The sequence below is a fragment of the Periplaneta americana genome, chromosome 7, assembly GCF_040183065.1.
Source record: "Periplaneta americana isolate PAMFEO1 chromosome 7, P.americana_PAMFEO1_priV1, whole genome shotgun sequence".
NCBI classification, from domain to species: domain Eukaryota; kingdom Metazoa; phylum Arthropoda; class Insecta; order Blattodea; family Blattidae; genus Periplaneta; species Periplaneta americana.
Window position 1 is genome coordinate 111,883,281 of NC_091123.1, and position 18,716 is coordinate 111,901,996.

General features: G+C 36.2%; 1 protein-coding gene across 4 annotated transcripts in view; it reads right to left on the reverse strand.

The window, feature by feature from the left end:
- The window catches only part of LOC138703365 (eukaryotic translation initiation factor 2 subunit 3, Y-linked), a 110,717-nt gene extending 103,023 nt beyond the window's left edge, over positions 1-7,694 (reverse strand). For 2 of the 4 annotated variants that reach the window (XM_069831180.1, XM_069831179.1), the window contains exon 1: positions 7,538-7,692. In XM_069831180.1, coding sequence (XP_069687281.1) covers positions 7,538-7,609 — 72 coding nt within the window. In that variant the 5' untranslated portion in view covers positions 7,610-7,692. Of the gene's footprint in view, positions 1-7,537 lie in introns of all 4 variants that reach the window. The other 2 variants (XM_069831178.1, XM_069831177.1) reach the window with 1 other exon arrangement.
- Between the last annotated feature and the right edge of the window lie 11,022 nt (positions 7,695-18,716).

The following is an 18,716-nucleotide window of genomic DNA, read 5'->3' on the forward strand; positions in this document are numbered from 1 at the left end:
GGCAACAATCTGACTCATTGTTAATTGAACACGAACCTCCTCAGTGAAATAGCTGCTGACACGACATTGTCATGTGCTCACGCTATCTGCTGGCTGCTCTCTGGCCAAGATTACTCATTGTTCACAGTAATGTGTTCCAATTACTAAACGTAACTCTGTAAATATTGAGAATAGGACATTTTTTGTTTATATGACTTTTTTGCTCAAAATATCTTCAGAAATAAGCTCCGTAAGTGCCGGTAAATCCTCGTGAATCACCCTGTATCCCTGTATATATACAGGGTGTTTCAGACCACCAGTATCAGCCTTTTTTCACGAAAAATATATGATACTGGTTCTTCATAAAAAATTTTGATCACCAAAACCTATGTAAAGAATCGATTGATGGTAGAGTACCATTTCCCGTAACAAACCAGAAGTAGGGTTACCTGTGGTCAACTTCGAAATTTCAAATGAGAACATGGGTCACTCTCATTTACGAGTGTTTCCTTACTGATCAGAGAGAAAAAGCGAGCTTTCGCAAGGTCGAATCAGTGACAAATTAGTTTAGGCTTTTGGTATGCCTTGGAAGAAAGGGCACATTCTTAGACAATCAATTGCGAGTATATGCGTACGTAACTATATTATGTACCTTAATGCAACTGTGAAGAAATTCCGGTAATTCCATAGAAAACGTTGGTCAATATCATGGGTATCAATGACATCATCAAGGATCAGTGACATTAGGTTTGGTTTGTTGAGGTTTTTGGTTTGCCTTGCATATTATAAGTTTTTCAATAGCTATACCAAAAACTTAAACAAACCAAACCTAACCTGTCACTGACCATAGATTATGTCCGCCATATTGACCAACTTTTCTATCGAATTATCGAAAATCTAAAAGTTACGTCAAAACTTTAAGGAAACATTCCTCGAATCTAGAGGATAAAAATATGTTAGGACTGACATGGAATGACTCCACTAGATTTTTATCTGTGAAGGCATTTACAATTGCAAACCTAGTGCAAGATGTAGGAAGTCTTCATGACAGTATTGTAGAAGGCTGCAAGACAATCCAAAATTAACAAAATTCTCTGATACATCAGTGCATCTGGGAGCCACTGTAATGGTGAGTAGATGCATGTATCTGTGTCAACATTGGATATTTTGAGCATTGCAGATTTCCTATGGTATATACCAGGGGTCGTCAGCACAGAGCACGCTGGGGCTAGCCTCTCTTACCCGCTGACAACGCAGTGTGCACTATAGTGCTCTCGTTGCTGCTAGCGGGTATGCTCTCTATCTTTCCCTGTTGCACGACCGTGCACATGAGACGACACCACGTACCTGTTTCACATTTCAGCGAGTGCTGATGACCACTGGTATATACTATCTTACATTTCATAATGTGCATTTACTTCTGTGCATTTCCCACAGTTCTGATAAGGAGTGCAATGCACAGTACCCAATGCACTATGCACACAATAGCGTGATGGCATTCTACATAATAAAAAAAAACTAGCTTGTGCAGCATACTTTAAACAGAGTTGTAGAAAAAGAGTTCTAACAAGGAAATAAAAGTGTTTCTGTTCAAGACACTAAGTGACATGGTCCTAATTTTTTTTTCCGTTGTGGACAGGATTCCATATTAGTCAGATGTTAAGTTAAAATGAAATATTTTATCATTTGTATAATTTAAAACAAATGGCATGCTGCAAACTGCCAAATGTACAAAATACTTTTCCATTTAACATTAGTGACATTAAATCAGCTTTCTGTCGCTTAGCCTATTCTGTTGGTGAATCAACTTTATGTAAATCTCATTCTCTGTATGAATGTCATCGTAACTCAATAAACACTATTAAAGTTTACTAATTATGCTAAATTTAATATCTAACATTACACTGTAATACTGTACTGTACCTATATCACTGCACATTATTTAATTGGACTAGGAGCCAACCATTAGAAGCCTTGAATTCTGACTTATGTAATTTCTTTATCAGTTCAAGGGTTTGCTTTGCAGAACAGATCCTGAAATTGGCATGGTCTTTGAAAGGACATGAAGAACCCATTCCCACAGCAGTTCATTTATTTCCACATCTGCAGCTCTTTTCTGTTTCCTTTTTGTCACCTTTACTGACCACAAGCCACTCATTCATGATATGATCTTTATTTTTCAAAGTATTAAACCAGAGTTTTCCTCAACGAACTTCAACTTTATTTCCCATACATTTCATTTCTCATTTACCTACCTTTAACTCGACAACTTTTACTTCAACACTTAATGATAGTGCCACATTTTTTTTTTCTATCACGAAAATATTACATTTGCTTTTTGCCCAGTTACGACAGTATACGGGTGTGAAGCACTGAAAATCTTTGAAGGGACTCATTTGCCTAATCAACAGGGTAATAAAATTTATGACCGCCAGACCAACACACCCTCGCACCGTCTAAAATTTTGCAAAGAAAACTTGTTTTTATCTTAGTGACCTACATAATTCGTACATTCCGTGAAATTGCATACTGTTTCAAAATAGTTTACATTAAAATAGTGTTCAAAATATTATTTCCATTTTTAACAGTCGCAGACAGTTTGCAATCTACCTATTCAGGAAAAATTACACATGTTGTTGTTTTCTAATGCCAAGCATTTGACAATAAAGTCATTTGACCTCTTGCACTCCAATATTTTTCAAAGATATTGTCATGGTTAGCCACTGACGCACAGATTTTGAGATGTTCTGAATCCATTTCTTGATTTGAGTTGCACAATGGACAGTCAGGAGACTGATATATTCCAATTCTATGCAGATGCTTGGCCAAACAGTCATGGCCTGTTGCCAATCTAAATGCAGCTACAGACGATTTTCGTGGTAAATCGGGAATCAACTGTGGATTATGATGCAGAGAGTTCCATTTTTTCCCTCGAGACTGTGTTGTCAAATTTTGTTTGTTGAAGTCTAAGTATGTAGATTTAATAAATCTTTTCACAGAGGAATACGTAGATTTAGTAACAGGTCTGTAAGTAGCAGTGCTGCCCTTCTTTGCTAAAGCATTCGCATTCTCGTTACCCAGGATTCCACAATGGGATGGTATCCATTGGAATACAATTCTTTTATTGAGTGTTATTAGTTGAGAGAGCATTTTATTTATTTCTGCTATTTGAGATGAAGGTGTGTGTCTAGAGACTATTGACAGAATAGCTGCTTTGGAGTCTGACAATAGAACTGCATTCCTAAATTTATTGATGTGGCAGAGAAGATTCCTGAGACTTTCACTTATTGCAGTGATTTCTCCATCAAAACTTGTTGTTCCATATCCAAGAGATCTATAAAGTGAGAAGAGACAGTATGTAACACCTGCACCTGCACCTGCACCTTGTTCTCTGGAGATCAAGGGAACCTAATATTAATTGTCTCTAAAGACAATTGTTTCATTATTTCAGTGTTTACTTCCGATTTCAGTATTTCTTCTGTTAAATTTAGATTATACTCTATATTTAATAGTGTTAAAGGGTTTGGTTTAATTTGTAAGTTTTCTTTTAAATTTGGGACGTTGATTTTCTGTTTTAATTCTTGAACCATGGATATGAAACTTTTTTGAGTTTTTAATCTACGGAGAGGACTGTATGAATGCCAATTGTTTCCTGGTAATCTGATAAGTTTTTCATATCGAATCAGTGCTTTTTCTTCTATGCTGTTAATATTAGTGAGGAATCTATTGGAGTTGTTTTGATTCCACCAGTAATGAGCCTGAGAGCTTGGTTTTGAACATGTTCTATTTCGTTTATGAAAGGTGAAGTAATTAAAATTTCTCCGCAGTATGTCAGCACTGGCTGTATAAACATATTGTATGTATGTTCAAAGTATTTCTAGAGCAACCCCATTTCTTTCCTGCTAGTCTTTTCAGAAGGGAGAATCTTTTACGAGCTTTTTCAGAAATATATTTCAAATGGTTGTTCCATGTTAACTTACTGTCGAAAATAACTCCAAGATATTTGGATTCATAAGTCCTAGGAAGGTATTGGCCATTGTATTGGATATTGAATTCTCTTTCTTTTTTACCAAGTGAAAATATTTGGTAGTTATTTTTGCCTAAATTGAGTGTCATCAAATTTGATGTATTCCATTCATGTAGTTGATTTAGAGCTTTAAGACTAGAATTTTGTCGCTATGTCTGTGAGATCCGGAAGTCCACAAAACTATAGCATCTGCAAATAGTGCTGTTTTCATGTTTGATTCCTCTAATAGAGAGGGTAAGTCATTTATATAAATATTGAATAAAGTTGTGCTGAGGACAGCGCCCTGGGGTAGACCTCGATACGTTTGTCTGTAACTAGAAAGTGAGTTATTGAATTTAGTAGCAATGAATCTTTGCCTAAGGAATTCTGATATCCATCTGAACATAGTGCTGGAGATACCTAATTTCTGGAGTTTTAATAATAATTTATTTCTCCAAACAGAGTTATATGCTAATTGAAAGTCAATAAATATTGCCAAGGTATCTTCTTTTTTGTTAAAACTGTCTTTTATTTCTTGGCCAAGGCGTATGACTTGTTCATTAGTAGAGTGTAGTTGTCGAAAGCCAGCTTGTCTTGGTGATAAAAGATTTTGAGATTCTAAATACCAAGTTAATCTGTTGGAGATCATTGACTCCATAGTTTTTGCTATCATGCTTAATAGTGCTATTGGTCGATAACTATTAATATCATGAGTAGGTTTCCCTTTTTTCTAAATTGGTACAATGATTGCTTTCTTCCAAGCTGCAGGAATTGAGGTGTTCCATGATAAATTGAAAATGGATAAAAGTACAGACTTGGCTTTTTCCCCCAAATGTTTCGAAAATTCTGAATGAATGTTGTTGGGACAAGGAGATTTCTTGGTTTTTAAATTTTGTATAGCTATACTTAATTCTTTGGAAGTAAAATTTTGATGGAATATTTCAGGTTTTGTGATATTGGTTTTATTATATTTATGTAATTCTCTTTTGATAAATTTGTCAGTTTTTTTTTTTTTTGGGGGGGGGGGGATGTAATCTGTGAGAGTTTGAGTAGTGTTTATTAAATGCATTTGCTATATCTCTACTCTCTGTTAGTGTTTTGTTATTGTCAATAATAGGTTGGCTAATATTTTCCTGTGTATTGGAAATATTCTTCAGAAATGTATATGTTTTAGCGGTATCGGTTCTGTAATTAATATTTTCAATAAATTTATTAAAACTGTTCTTTTTTGCTGTTATGATTGCTTTTTTAAGAATAGCAATCTTCCTCCTCCAATCTTGAGTATCTTCTGGTGTTACACATAAAACATACGAATTTCGTCGGAACCAATAAATTGTTTCGAAACAGACAGGATTTCGGATTATTCAGGTTCCCATTTTAACAGGTTTCATTGTATGTCTACAGAATTGGTACCTATTTCTTTACTATTGCGTTATCACATTAAGGTACAAATGTATATTTACATTCTTGGGTTCTAGTCTAGTCATAGGCATACATATTGTGTATGAAAAAAAAAAGATGAGTGTCGACGCCAATTTCACACCTAAAATAAGGGTCGAAAACTGCTGTGAAAGTGGTGATGGCAGGCGGAACTTGACTTTTTTTTCGAATTTTTCGGCCAGAAATAGACAAGGTACTTAGCCTAAAGTAAATAATTATCACTTTAGTTATACTCTGTATATAGGCCTAATATGCTTTAATCTGACTTTGCAAGAAAGAGAAGGGGAACAAGCACGCATTTTACGAGATTACTGTTAACCTACCGGTACTTGAAAGGTTAGCATGTCTGAATCTATAATGAAGATCTACAAGCATATGTTTTGCTTACATTTTAAAATTACTGCTGTTTGGAATAGATACTTTGTCAGAACTATGAAACATGAGGTTTATCTGGTACATTTCAACATGTTAGTTTTCCTGCCCTTATTAATTTTCTTTTAACGTCTTGTATTTACACATACACGTGCAATCTGCCAAAATTAACAGCTCTCAGATTCAAGTGTTCCTGAACTCTACCTTTCTCTTATGGGAATTCTCCTATTATGGAATAAATTTCATTTTCTAAAATATCATCTCAAGATCTATGTTGCTATACCCATTGTAATTTAATGTTTATTTCATTATTATGTCATGTAGTATCTATGTACGTGTATTTTTGGAAAAATCTGAAAGCCTGGTGCAGCTAAGTTCTTCATGTGGTGTCGAATGAACATACTGTAGGGGAGGGAGGTTCCTATAACATGTGACATTGTAGGTTTTTTAGACGAAAAAGCGGGAAAATGTTCAAATTTTCACTTCATTTAATATATGCAAGGCATAACAAAAGCCTAAACCAACCTGTCAGAGATTCGTATATGTGAGACATACGGAAAGACTAACCTAACTAACCTGTCACAGATTCCCGCACCGTGGAACTTAGAAAAAAAAAAATGATAGTTGGAAGTTTCAGTGTCGCGTGCTAGGCCTATAGAAAAGCTCTATAGTCCACACCTGTGGAGTAACGGTCAGCGCGTCTGGCTGCGAAACCAGGTGGCCCGGGTTCGAATCCCGGTCGGGGCAAGTTACCTGGTTGAGGTTTTTTCCGGGGTTTTCCCTCAACCCAATACGAGCAAATGCTGGGTAACTTTCGGTGTTGGACCCCGGACTCATTTCACCGCCATTATCACCTTCATATCATTCAGACGCTAAATAACCTAGATGTCGTAAAATAACCCAATAAAATGAAAAAGAAAAGCTCTATAAGGGATGGACGACGGAAACCGGCCGCTACCTTTCAGATTGTGGGATATTGGCTTTACTGCTAAGGATTCAGCATTAGGTGACACCTTTTACCTATACACAGAAACAAACATAACTTAATTTAACCTCCTCATGACCGTAGTAACCTGGAGACTAGCTATTTATGGATTATTGCAAAAGTTATATAAAGTTTCAACATATTTAATGAGCTACATCTAGGTCAAGAACTTAGTAATACGACATTTAGAATTAAATCTATATATGCTAATCAAGATTCCTAGGAGTGAAGATTTACAGAGTAGTAGCCAAGATAGCCTACATTAAATAGAACACCGGAAATGCACACGAGGTTAAATTAAACAAGGAATTTCGACATAATCAGCCGAACGATTTTATTAATTCTAATGTCAACAATTATAAACTGAAGAGTTGAACGCAACAATTACTTAAATTGTAAAATTTAATTAACGAATAAAGAAAATATTGTTGCATCAAATAAACTATCTCAACCAGTAGCCTTCACCCTAATCCTTTCATCAAAAGTCCGCCAATTCAGAACCAGTTAATTCAGACTCTTATTATTTCCCACGAGACTAAATGTCGAAAATTAACGCCTTTAATCATTTAACAATAAAGCAATTAGTACACTGCATATCGTTCTAATCCTACAATTTCCATTAAAACTGCTAACGTGCACACTTTGCAGTGGGTAGTGATGCAGGAACAGATGGATAGCGAAATTCATGCTAAAAAATACAAATAGAAATAAACCAAACAGTAATATAATGTGGAATATTAAAATGAGGTGCTCACAAGTTTCGCTAAATCTTGTTTATATAAATTTGGTTGACCAGTCGTCACACCACTTCCTTCTCCACCAGCCATCTTGTTTCTTGAAAGGTATCCCGCCGATATGCTACCGCCTCTACCGAAAGGTCCTTCACGTAGTTGTTTTCGTTTGGGAAAAGACGCTATGCTCCGAGAGCACGAGAGTCATCTTCTTTAACGGCTTTCTTATCCCTTGATTGGGCATTTTTACCTTTAAAACAAAGCAGAAGAAAGCCAGAGCCACCTTTCACTGTCATATATTTTGTAATAATTATATTTTATAAAAGATATTTGTCAAAGAATTTCGATAGTGTAATACCAGCTTTGAAGAAATTTAAAATAAAATAGATAAATAGTGACCTCGGACAGGTTCTGGCTGATATGCACAGTACCTACATCTTTTTTCAGACAGTAGGCCTACATCTTGGTACATCTCACTTGACGATATGTATCAGAGGAAGAACAATTGTTTGTATGCATCTGAAGTCGGACTATATAATGTAGCTAGTCGGCGATGTATGCAATGGAAGGGGAAAGGAACTGGCCATCCTACCCCATTACCTCCTGGCCTAGTTGCCTCATAAGTGGTGGCTTCTTGGTATCACTTGTGAGATTCAGACCTGTCTTCGGACAGTTGAGTAAACAATAACTACATAAATTTTGAGTCAACAGTACTATTTTTTAAAACTGTACAAACCCAGAATCAAAATTTGAGCCACCTGAATTTTTAAAGTTTCAATTATAATATATGGTACCGTACTGTGCATGCTCAGGACCAGTACTTTGTAAACATGCACAGGGATGTTATAATTGGAACTTGGAAGATTAAGGTGGCCCATATTTTGTTTCTGAGTCTGTATGTAGGCCTATGTACAGCTGGGAGATCTTTTTTTTTAACAGAAATTTCCCATAAATAATGGTTTTCCTTCATCCAATCTTAATTTTAGGTCTCCATAAATCTGTCTGCCATATCTTCTCCTGTAAGTTCATGATTGTTCATAATATAATTATACATACATAAGTGTTCTGCCCATAGGCAAGTCTTTCACTGCAAACCCAGCATTATCCAATCTTTCCTATTTTCTGCCTTTCTTTTAGTCTCTGCATATAATCCACATGTCTATCATCTGATATTTTCTTCTGTACCGAACTCTTATTCCTTTCACCATTCCTTCCAGTGCTTCCTTCAGCATGCAGTTTCTTCTCTGCCGGTGACCCAACCAATTCCTTTTTCTCTTTCTGACCATTTTCAGCATCATTCTTTCTTCACCCACTCTTTCCAACGCAACTTCATTTCTTATTCTGTCTGTCCATTTCACATCCTTCATTTTTCTCTATATTGCTTTCAAGTGCTTCTATTCGTTTCTCTTCATTTCATCGTAATGTCCATGTTTCTGCCCCCATACAATGCCACACTCCGCACAAAGCACTTCACTAATCCCTTCCTTAGTTCTTTTTCCAGAGGTCCGCAAAGATGCTCCTTTCTCTATTAAAAGCTTCCTTTGCCATTGGTATCCTCCTTTTGACTTCCTGGCAGCAGCTCATGTTACTACTTATAGTACATCCCAAGTATTTGAAGCTGTTCACTTGCTCTTCTACCTCATTTAGAATTCGCAAGTTTACCTTCTTTATTTTTCTTGCGACAACCATGGTCTTCGTCTTGTTTGCATTTTTCTTCATCCCATACTGCTCACAGCTGTTATTTAGCTCCAGTAGCATATTCCTTAGTATCATCTCCTCTTCTGCTAATAACACCATATCATAGCAAATCTTATGCACTTTATTCTTCTTCCTCCTATCCTAGATCGTGATCTGTGCTCCTACTTTTACAATAAAGTGCATAAGATTTGCTGATGATATGACACTGTTAACAGAAGAGGAGACGATACTAAGGGATATGCTACTAGGTCTAAATGACAGCTGTGAGCAGTATGGGATGAAGATAAATGCAAACAAGACTAAGACCATGGTTGTCGCAAGAAAAATAAAGAAGGTTAACTTGCGAATTCTAAATGAGGCAGTAGAGCAAGTGAACAGGTTCAAATGCTTGGATGTACTATAAGCAGTAACATGAGCTGCAGTCAGGAAGTCAAAAGGAAGATAGCAATGGCAAAGGAAGCTTTTAATAGAGAAAGGAGCATCTTCTGCGGACCTCTGGAAAAAGAACTATGGAAGAGACTAGTGAAGTGCTTTGTGTGGAGTATGGCATTGTATGGGGCAGAAATATGGGCATTACTACGAAATATTTTTTTCTTTAATTACTCTGTCAGTCCATTTTGCTTTTGATCTTTATTTTCGTCTGTTGCCTTCTGAATGACAATTTCAAATTTTCTTTAGCATTCTTCCTTCCGACATTCTCATAACATGTCCATACCGTACCACCTCATTCTTGTCTCTTCTATCACCTCCAAAACATTAATTTTAACTTCTAATACTCTTCATATAATGGTGCTCTGAATCATCCCAACTTGACATTTTTCATTTTAATTTCATTTATTTAATTGTATTCCATAGATCTTACATTAGCATTTACGTTTTAAGATGTGGAACAAATCAAGAGATAACATTTTTTGGCGAAATGGTCACTTTGTGCTGATTTGAAATATATTTTATATCCCTTAATAAAGATATTCCTTAAGGACCGAGAGACAAAAGGGATCCACAAATACTGTACTATTGTGGGACCAAAGGAATCATAAACAACTGTTTGGGGCTACATGCACTCAAAGCTACATATGAGTACGTTAAATTAATTCCGTTCGTTAATATCATAGACATTTGTATAGATCTTACCTGCACTGTACTCTTGTGGAGCTAGAGTGACCATATGCCCCAGTTAATCGAAATTGTTCTAGTTTCAAGGCACGAAAGTTTTCCCGTTTTTTTTTAGTTCAACAGTAAATCAATTTACGATGCTGCAGTTGAATATTTAATTTTCTTGGTATAATAGCCTATAGCTACCAGTACTGAAACTTTCCCACATTTTCATAGACATTGCTGCAAGAACCACCAAATTGATCAGTAGTTGAAAACTCTGTTAAATATCAGTAGTTGAAAGATAAAGATAATGTTGTAGACGACAATTCATTCTTTAAGGAAATAATTCATATAAAGTAATTTCTGCAAAATAAATAAATAAATAAAGCCAGAGTTGAAGCTATGACTGAATCACAAATTTTACATAGGAGTAAAACGTCACGTCAACAAGTTGAATGTTGACGATTGTTTTTTATTTGCGGGTGTTAAAATGTTTTAGGTGCTAGAAATTAGAAATATAAAAAGGCGAAAGTAGTCGAGTTTTTTTCTGTCTTTGTGAATCCTCTTCTGCCTTCTTCCATGTTCGGTTTTCTTGCTTTTGTGAGGCAGTTAGTCTTCATATCAAGAAGCTGTAAGATAAAATTTTATGTAATATTGGTTGATGATTAGATTTTTTATTTCTGCTTGTTGTTAGACACTGTTAGAAGCTTTGTAAAATAGTGTTTGTTAGTGGTTCACGAGATAATATTAAATGTTTGAGATAGTGAATGTGTGGCCACCATTCTGGCAGTTTTCAAGATCTTTCATGACTTTTTTTTAGTGTATAGGCTAAGCATATTCCTTACTTTTCAAATAATGTATCATTCATAGTTCTAGTCAAAGTAGGTGCAGAGAATCCTTGGGTGCAGAGCACTGTAAATAAACAGAGGTACTGGTAGCACGATAGTCTGACACTGCGTGTGTTGAAGTGACCCCATCCCATGGGTACAGAAATAGAGATTTTATTTAAAAAAATGAAATTGACATAGAATACTGGGATGAGCTACTGGCTCATAAAAAATGGTGTTTTCGTAACTCTTGCCATTGGCGTATTGGTAAATGATTCAGTGAATTCCTAAACATAGCACAATACCGGTACCGGTAGTTCTTCTCACTCTCAGCACTCAATGTATACAGAGAATTTTTAGTCTTATGTCTTCACTGAGAGAAACAGGTTCAGTACCAGGAGCATTAAATTATGTTTTGCTCACTTGTTTCAGCTTCAGAAACTTTAGTTGCAGTAACATTTATAGTTATTTACTTGATAAAACTGATTTATTGAATGTGATAGAGATTTAAAACATGACTGGAGTAATGTCCTTGCTCCATACAAGAGAGAGAGAGAGAGAAAAAAAAGAACTAGCACATATGTTTCGACACAACTTTTGTTCATCACCTAATACAGCGTGATTCACGAAGTTTTACCACCACTTAGGGAGGGCCTTCCTAATGTCAAATGGAGCAAAAAACATAAATAAAAAATAGGGTCTGGTTTATAGTTAAGTCGCTAGAGGTAATTGAAAATTTGACATTAGAGGCAATATTTAATAATAGCACTACAGAAAACACAAAAAAATGGATATAGTTCCCACTCTTGTAACTGTAGGTACTTTGTTGTAAACTTCATTCTGCTCATCAACTCTTAATTTTACAAGAGATTTTCAAACGTGTCTCCTACATCCACACACTTGGTCGCATGCTTGTGAGTCACACGCGTCACATTCCTTAACTTATCAGTAGATCTCAGATTTTTACGCAAATGCCTATTTAGTTCCTTTAGGAAAATGTGCAAAATAATTACAGATGTTTGCAATTTATGGAAAATTATACTCATTGGGAGCAGTTTTATAGTGCCTAAAATTACCTAAAATGGGGGTCAGTGTCTATTTCTTCTTTTTTATGCCTAAACCTGCCTAAACAAGTAATTTTAATTTTTTTTTTTAAGAATTTCAAGAACTTTTAAGAATTAATATTATAGTTTACTTAAAAATTATTTATTTTAAAATTTGTCTCATGCATGGAATGACACCACATGTCGTGTGAAGATTACAGGCGAATTCGTATCAACAGTGAAAAGCTAATTATTTACAGCTGGCCGCCAACAATTGATATGTTTCTGATTAACGTTTTAACTACCAACCGTTTTGAATGCTTCAATGACAATGCGCATTTCATTTCTAGTTTTCTTTTCTATGTGTATGGTTTAGTACTCATATCCTGTATTGTATTAGTTGCATTGCATAGCAGTGTGAAGAGAAACAATGCCGAAAGACAAGTGTTAGAAAGCTTCTTTAATTCGTTCCTGGTTAGTGGATTATAATCATCTTATTTACGACGGGAAAATAATTTTTTGTTGTTTATGTAACAAACAGGTAAGAATTAGACATTTTCTTGTTATGGTTGGCAAACTGGTAACAAATTTATTATAGACCCGTCGCTCTAATTTCTGGCAGCCAATCACGTTGCAGGTCGGCTACATTTAAACGTGTGCGTCTTGTGATTCGCTGATGATGACGTCATGCATTTCCTAAAGCTCGATAAATACTTAATATAATCTCCCGCCATTTTGACTCTTTTGTTGGTGTTCGCAGAAAGCACACGAGGACATTATTTGCCGCTCAATTATTTTCTCAATTACAGTGCATTTGATTTATTGTCATAGGAGCTACGACATGATAATGTTTAACGGTGTAGCAAATAGATTCCTCATCTGATAGCTCGGCAACGAAAGAACAAAAATGGCGAACGATACTACCTACCTAGACTTTATAGAGCCTTCACATCCTAAGATGTAAGCAAAGAGGAGGAGTCATGCCGGGAATAACAGTGTTGCGACTATAGTTTCCAGCTTATTTAAGGATAACACCCGGCCACAAATTAGCCTAAGTCTATTTTTAAGGAATATAAAATCGTAGACCTTTTCTTCTCTGGAGTTATAAAAATGTATTATTATTATTATTATTATTATTATTATTATTATTATTATTATTATTATTATTATTATTATTTTATTTAAGGAAGTTAGGCTATACAGTTATTCCAACCTCAATTTGAAGAAAAATTAAATCAATTCAAACTATACATTCTGAATAATACTTACTAAACCCATCTATTCTTTCAGATTTCACATGAGAGAAAATCTCACATTAAACAACATATAGATGGCGCAAGACACGCAGGAAAAGCTAAAGAAAAGAATTCCCCGAAACAAACTCTGCTGACTCAAACTTCACGAGTTCAGCAACAACTGGTGATTTCAATTCAAATCTTTGCAGGGCATTGGTAAGTAAAGTAAATCCGTGGCTCTACAGCTCATGAAGGGCCAAGACCGACCAGCTGGCTGCTGGCCTCATGTCCACATGTCGAAGCAGAGATGGACGATCATCCAACCAGAATGGATGTATCATGTGGTTAGCACGATGATTCCCCCAGCTGTTATAGGTGGTTTTCGAAACCAGATTTTTGCTACCTATTGTAGCTCCCCAAGTGCATCACGATGCTGGGTGGGCACCGGTCCCATATACTGGCCGAAATTTCATGAGAAAATTTCTTCCTCCATGGGGACTCGAACCAGCACACATTCCATAATGTGAATCCTAGGCAGGATGCCTTAGACCACGACGCCACAGTGCGGGGCTGCAAGGCATTGATAGCAGCCAATATTCCATGGAACACGCTGCAAAATCAGGTCTTCTGTAAATTTTTGGAAAAGTACTGTCAAAAACACATTCCATCTGAGTCCACACTCAGGAAGACAAATTTGGATATTGACTATCAGAAAACACTTGCTGCAATTAGGGAGGACATAGGAGATACCTGCATTTGGATAGGTGCCTAGATCATATATACCCAGATTGCTCGGCGTTATAGGCTTTGACGATACCAACTTTTGTCAGGTTTACTATGCTGCCATCTAGTTGTTACATAAGGAGTCACGTCATAACTCCCATTTGAATTGCATTAGCGACTGTACTGCTATCTCGTGTTCGTTTATGGCAGACGGGTGGCGATCCTGGTCATTGTTCTCTTCAAAGTGCAACCGATTTTAACATAGGAATGAGTAATGTATATGTGATCTGGGGTAGGTGTCAACGAAACAACATTATAGTCATACACATAAAAATGTAAAAATACTTACTTTCATGCATAACTGATTGTTTTGTGGCCCATTTTAGATATAAAAAATAAAAATTTTTTCTTGCCTAAAATTATGGAATAGTGTCTAATTACATCATTTTGTAACCTATTTTAGGTGCCTAAAACGTTAATTTTTCATGCCTAAAATTCCGAGGTCTACTTATCAGGGCTGTTCCTAATGATTGATGCTGTGCAGCGTTCATAATGTGCAAAATTCAGTCATTATATATGTTTGCCTTAATCTGGTACACAAGATCCTTCATCCACTCTATAAACAATATCAAGGGGTATCAAATCTGGGGACCTGACTGACCAGGGATGAGGACTTCTGCGACTAATCCAATGGTGTAAGAAATATTCATTTAGATTATCTTTCATGGTGAGGGTGAAATGAGAGGCAGCCCATCAAGTTGGATGTGCATACAAAGTCTTGTTGCAAGAGGAACATCGTCTAGTAATTGTGGCAATTCATTTTGTAGAAAGATAGGTACACTTAGCGGCAAAAAGAATGGGCCGGCCGACAATTTCTAAGTTCCAGAGACATAACATTGTGCATGCTCGTCTCGTCAAAGCCGCAGTTCACCAGATAACACATAATTAAACCATTTAAATTTGCTGTATTTTGTTTAAGAGTCTAAAGTATGTAATAAAATGGAATGGCGGGTTGATTCTAGATACATCAGGGCCCTTGAAGAGTGAAATAATAATAAAATTGATAAAGACAAAATCAACCGGAGGAAATATGAACAGGAAAACCATGTATTATGCAGAACTGATATTAACAGTCACAGTAGCAAAAGTTGTTACGGCATTGGTCTATTGAACAAGTTGATAGCAGTAGCTCAAGGTTCGAATCTCCCCCAACCTTCTTTTTTTAATTACAAATTTGCCATCATATGGAGGCCAAGGTTACTCAGTCTTTCTTGACACATTGTTGATCTGAATACATTTTTTTATTTCCTTCATTTTGCTGAAGGATCTTTCAGCATCAGCAACTGTCACAGGAATTGTACAGATTATCCTAATGGCTATAGAAATATTTGGAAATAAACTGGCCAGTTTTAATTCCCTCAGACTATTTAGGAGATTCATAGGTTTCAGTGGGGTTGGCCCTAAATTAGAGGCATGAATTGATTTTAAATATTTCAACTCATCACTAATCTCTTTGTTAATGTCTTCATAATATTTTTCATGCAGTCTAGCACTCATATTTTCAATTTCATGTTCTTCAATGTCCGGATACTGCCAAAACCATTTAAATGTATCATTCACCTTCTCCGTTACAGTGAAACAATTAGTAAGTCCACAAACAACAGGGTCAATCGCTCTATAAAACATATTCACTTTGAACTCCCATTCTTCACAGGTTTCCACCTCATTCACTAAATTTTCTGGACCATCATCATTGTTTTCGTCTACGAAAGTTTTCCTTCTTTTCACTCTCGTCTTCGAAAGTTCTGTCTCTGCAGGAAGATCACTTGCTAATGAGGTGGCCACTACTTTTGCTTCGTTTAATATGTTCTTTCATTTATCGCGAAGTTGTTTCAGTTCCTTGATAAGATCACTGATATTAGCGATTTCTACATCCAGGGTTGCATCACGAGCTTGTAGAACCTTATTAGGAAAGTCAATTGCTGAGAAGATTTTCAACCTGATTGTTGCCATCAAAATTAGACTGTGTGCACCACAGTCAGCAAATAAAGCAAATGGATTGAGCTCCTTTATAATGGCCTGTGCGTCATTGTATGCACCAGCCATATTAGCTCTGTTATATCCCTGCTCCCTGCAATCTTTCAAAGGAATTTTATGCTTATGTAATTCTTTAGTTATTAGATACCCAATGTCTAGTCCAGTTTTCTTACTACACTTTACAAAACTTAGAAATCTCTCCATTACTTTAAAAGAAGAATCACAGTGTAAGATATATCTTAAAATTAATGCCATTTGTTAGTGATATGATGTATCTGGAGAGCATCAGCAAGTACTGCAAAATATTTAGATTTTTCTCTTTCTGAGAGTACTGCTTGAAGAACCTTATTGCGCAAGTTCTGATGAATTCGTTCTGTGAATCTGCTGAAAGGTAATGCACTTGAAGTCTCTTCCCTTATTGTTGAGATTCTTGAACCTTGGTTACATGTTCCCTTAATAGCGGATCATACTGAGTGAATAACTCAATAATTCCGAGGAAGTTGCAATTATTTGGTGACCTTATTTTGTTGGAAGAACCCCTAAATGCAAGGCTCCTCTCACTAAGAAATAGTGTGACAGATAGAATTCTGTGAAATAAATCCCTCCAATACTTAACTTTAGAGGCAAGTTCGGAGTTAAATTGAGAATGAATCAGTTCCATCATGAAGTCTTCTCTCTAATCGTCTCCATTCAATGTAGCATTTTTTATGGTTAGCACTCATTTCATGAACTGGTAGTTTCTTATATAATTTACGCCATGAACTCTTTTTTCCACCCTTCGTCACTAACTAAAACAGATTTGTGAGATTCACCAAATAACCTACAGGGAAAACAGTATAGTGACTGATTTCACTCCACGCTAGCCAGTCTCTGGGAACACATTCTCCATTATTGAGTTTTGAAAATAATACTGTTTTTGGAAAGGCTCTTGTTCCGTCACTTGGAAGATTATTAGGCAGGTTGGGAGGACCCTTTCGAACAATACATTCAATGACATTTACACTTGGTCTGCCACTTTTTAGTTTTCCAAGGTCGCATGTCACTTGCGACTCAGAGTTAGGAACTGGTGTAGATAAATTTGTTTCACTTGCACAGATTAACACATCATTTTTAATATTGTTTGTTTGTTCTGATTCAATACTTTTTTTCTAAATAGCCACAACCATGAGTATTCACTTTTAAGCATAAACTGCCTTCATTTTTGATAACCTGAACAGACGAGCTTGAGATTGGTTTATTTTCTGCACCATCACTAGCAACACTCAATTTCACACTAACTTCAAACAAACTCCCTTTCTTAATATCTTCCAATTTTTTCTCTGTCTCTCCTTGCGCTTCTCAGCTCCTGACTTATGCTTCTACTTGTCCATTGTCCAGTTAAACTATAACAGGTAGCACTAATGAACAGAATTTACTAGACGAACAACAACGAAAAGACGAAAGTGTCGTCACGAAACACACCACGTACTAGAAAGGAAACGTGATCTTGCGGCTTGGGTTTGGGAGAGTTCACTAGCATATTGCGGGGTTTGGTGGTTAAGAGGACAAGCCAATAATTAAACGTGTTCGGTACAAGTGACGGGAAAATAGTTCAGGCAAGTGCAAGAGTCCTCAAGGGTCATGTCAGTGAACGTTAATGCGGAAGTCGATATTCTATTATATAAAAGTTAAACATTTATATATGAAGCAGTAATTTGTATTAATTCTACTATTGTTGAGTTAATATATCAAATTCATGTAACAAATTTTCTTACAAAATTTTATAGTATCACCACAGTCTAGTACATACAGTCACGAAGCTCAATACGTAGTAAATATGCATCCATAGATAGTTGCTAACCACTAGGATCGCTACTATCGCCTCATTACAGACAATGCGAAATAGTACCAGGACAGTCTATTGTTCCTAGCACCCTCACAACTCAAGCTTCGTGACTCTATATACTAGACTGTAGTACCGGTATGTATCTACGAATAATAAAATTATTCTTGATAATAAAAAGTAATCAGACTTGCTTAATCTGACGGGCCCTTATTGCGCATGGGTTCATATACACTCACACCCTTTGCCCCCTCTTCTCAGTGGCCCTGAAGGCGGTGTCCAGCACCTTAAATCTGGGCCCAATCAACTAAGAGAGTAAACCCCTACAGAAAATCCTTGATTACGAATATTTCACAAAATAAGCTCATGAAAATGGGAATTACCAACTGGGAGGAACTAGCAAAAGATAGAACAGAGTGGAAGCGTTTTTTGAAATCGACTTGGAATCGACATGCTCCATAATGTCCTTTGATTGATTGATTGATTGATTGATAACTGCTTGTAACCCACTTGGTCTTATCACTTGTTTGGGTCATAATCCCGTAGCTCATCATCGATTAATTTTGCCTTAATATGACCTCCATTCCACCAATTCAGCTGACGCTGAGTGACCTCGTTAAATAACAGACTTACAAGTTGCCAGAAAGAAAAAAGTGCATACAGTTTATCTTTCCATGTTCAAATGTGAAAAGCTGCACTGTGAGTACTGCATTTTCGGCA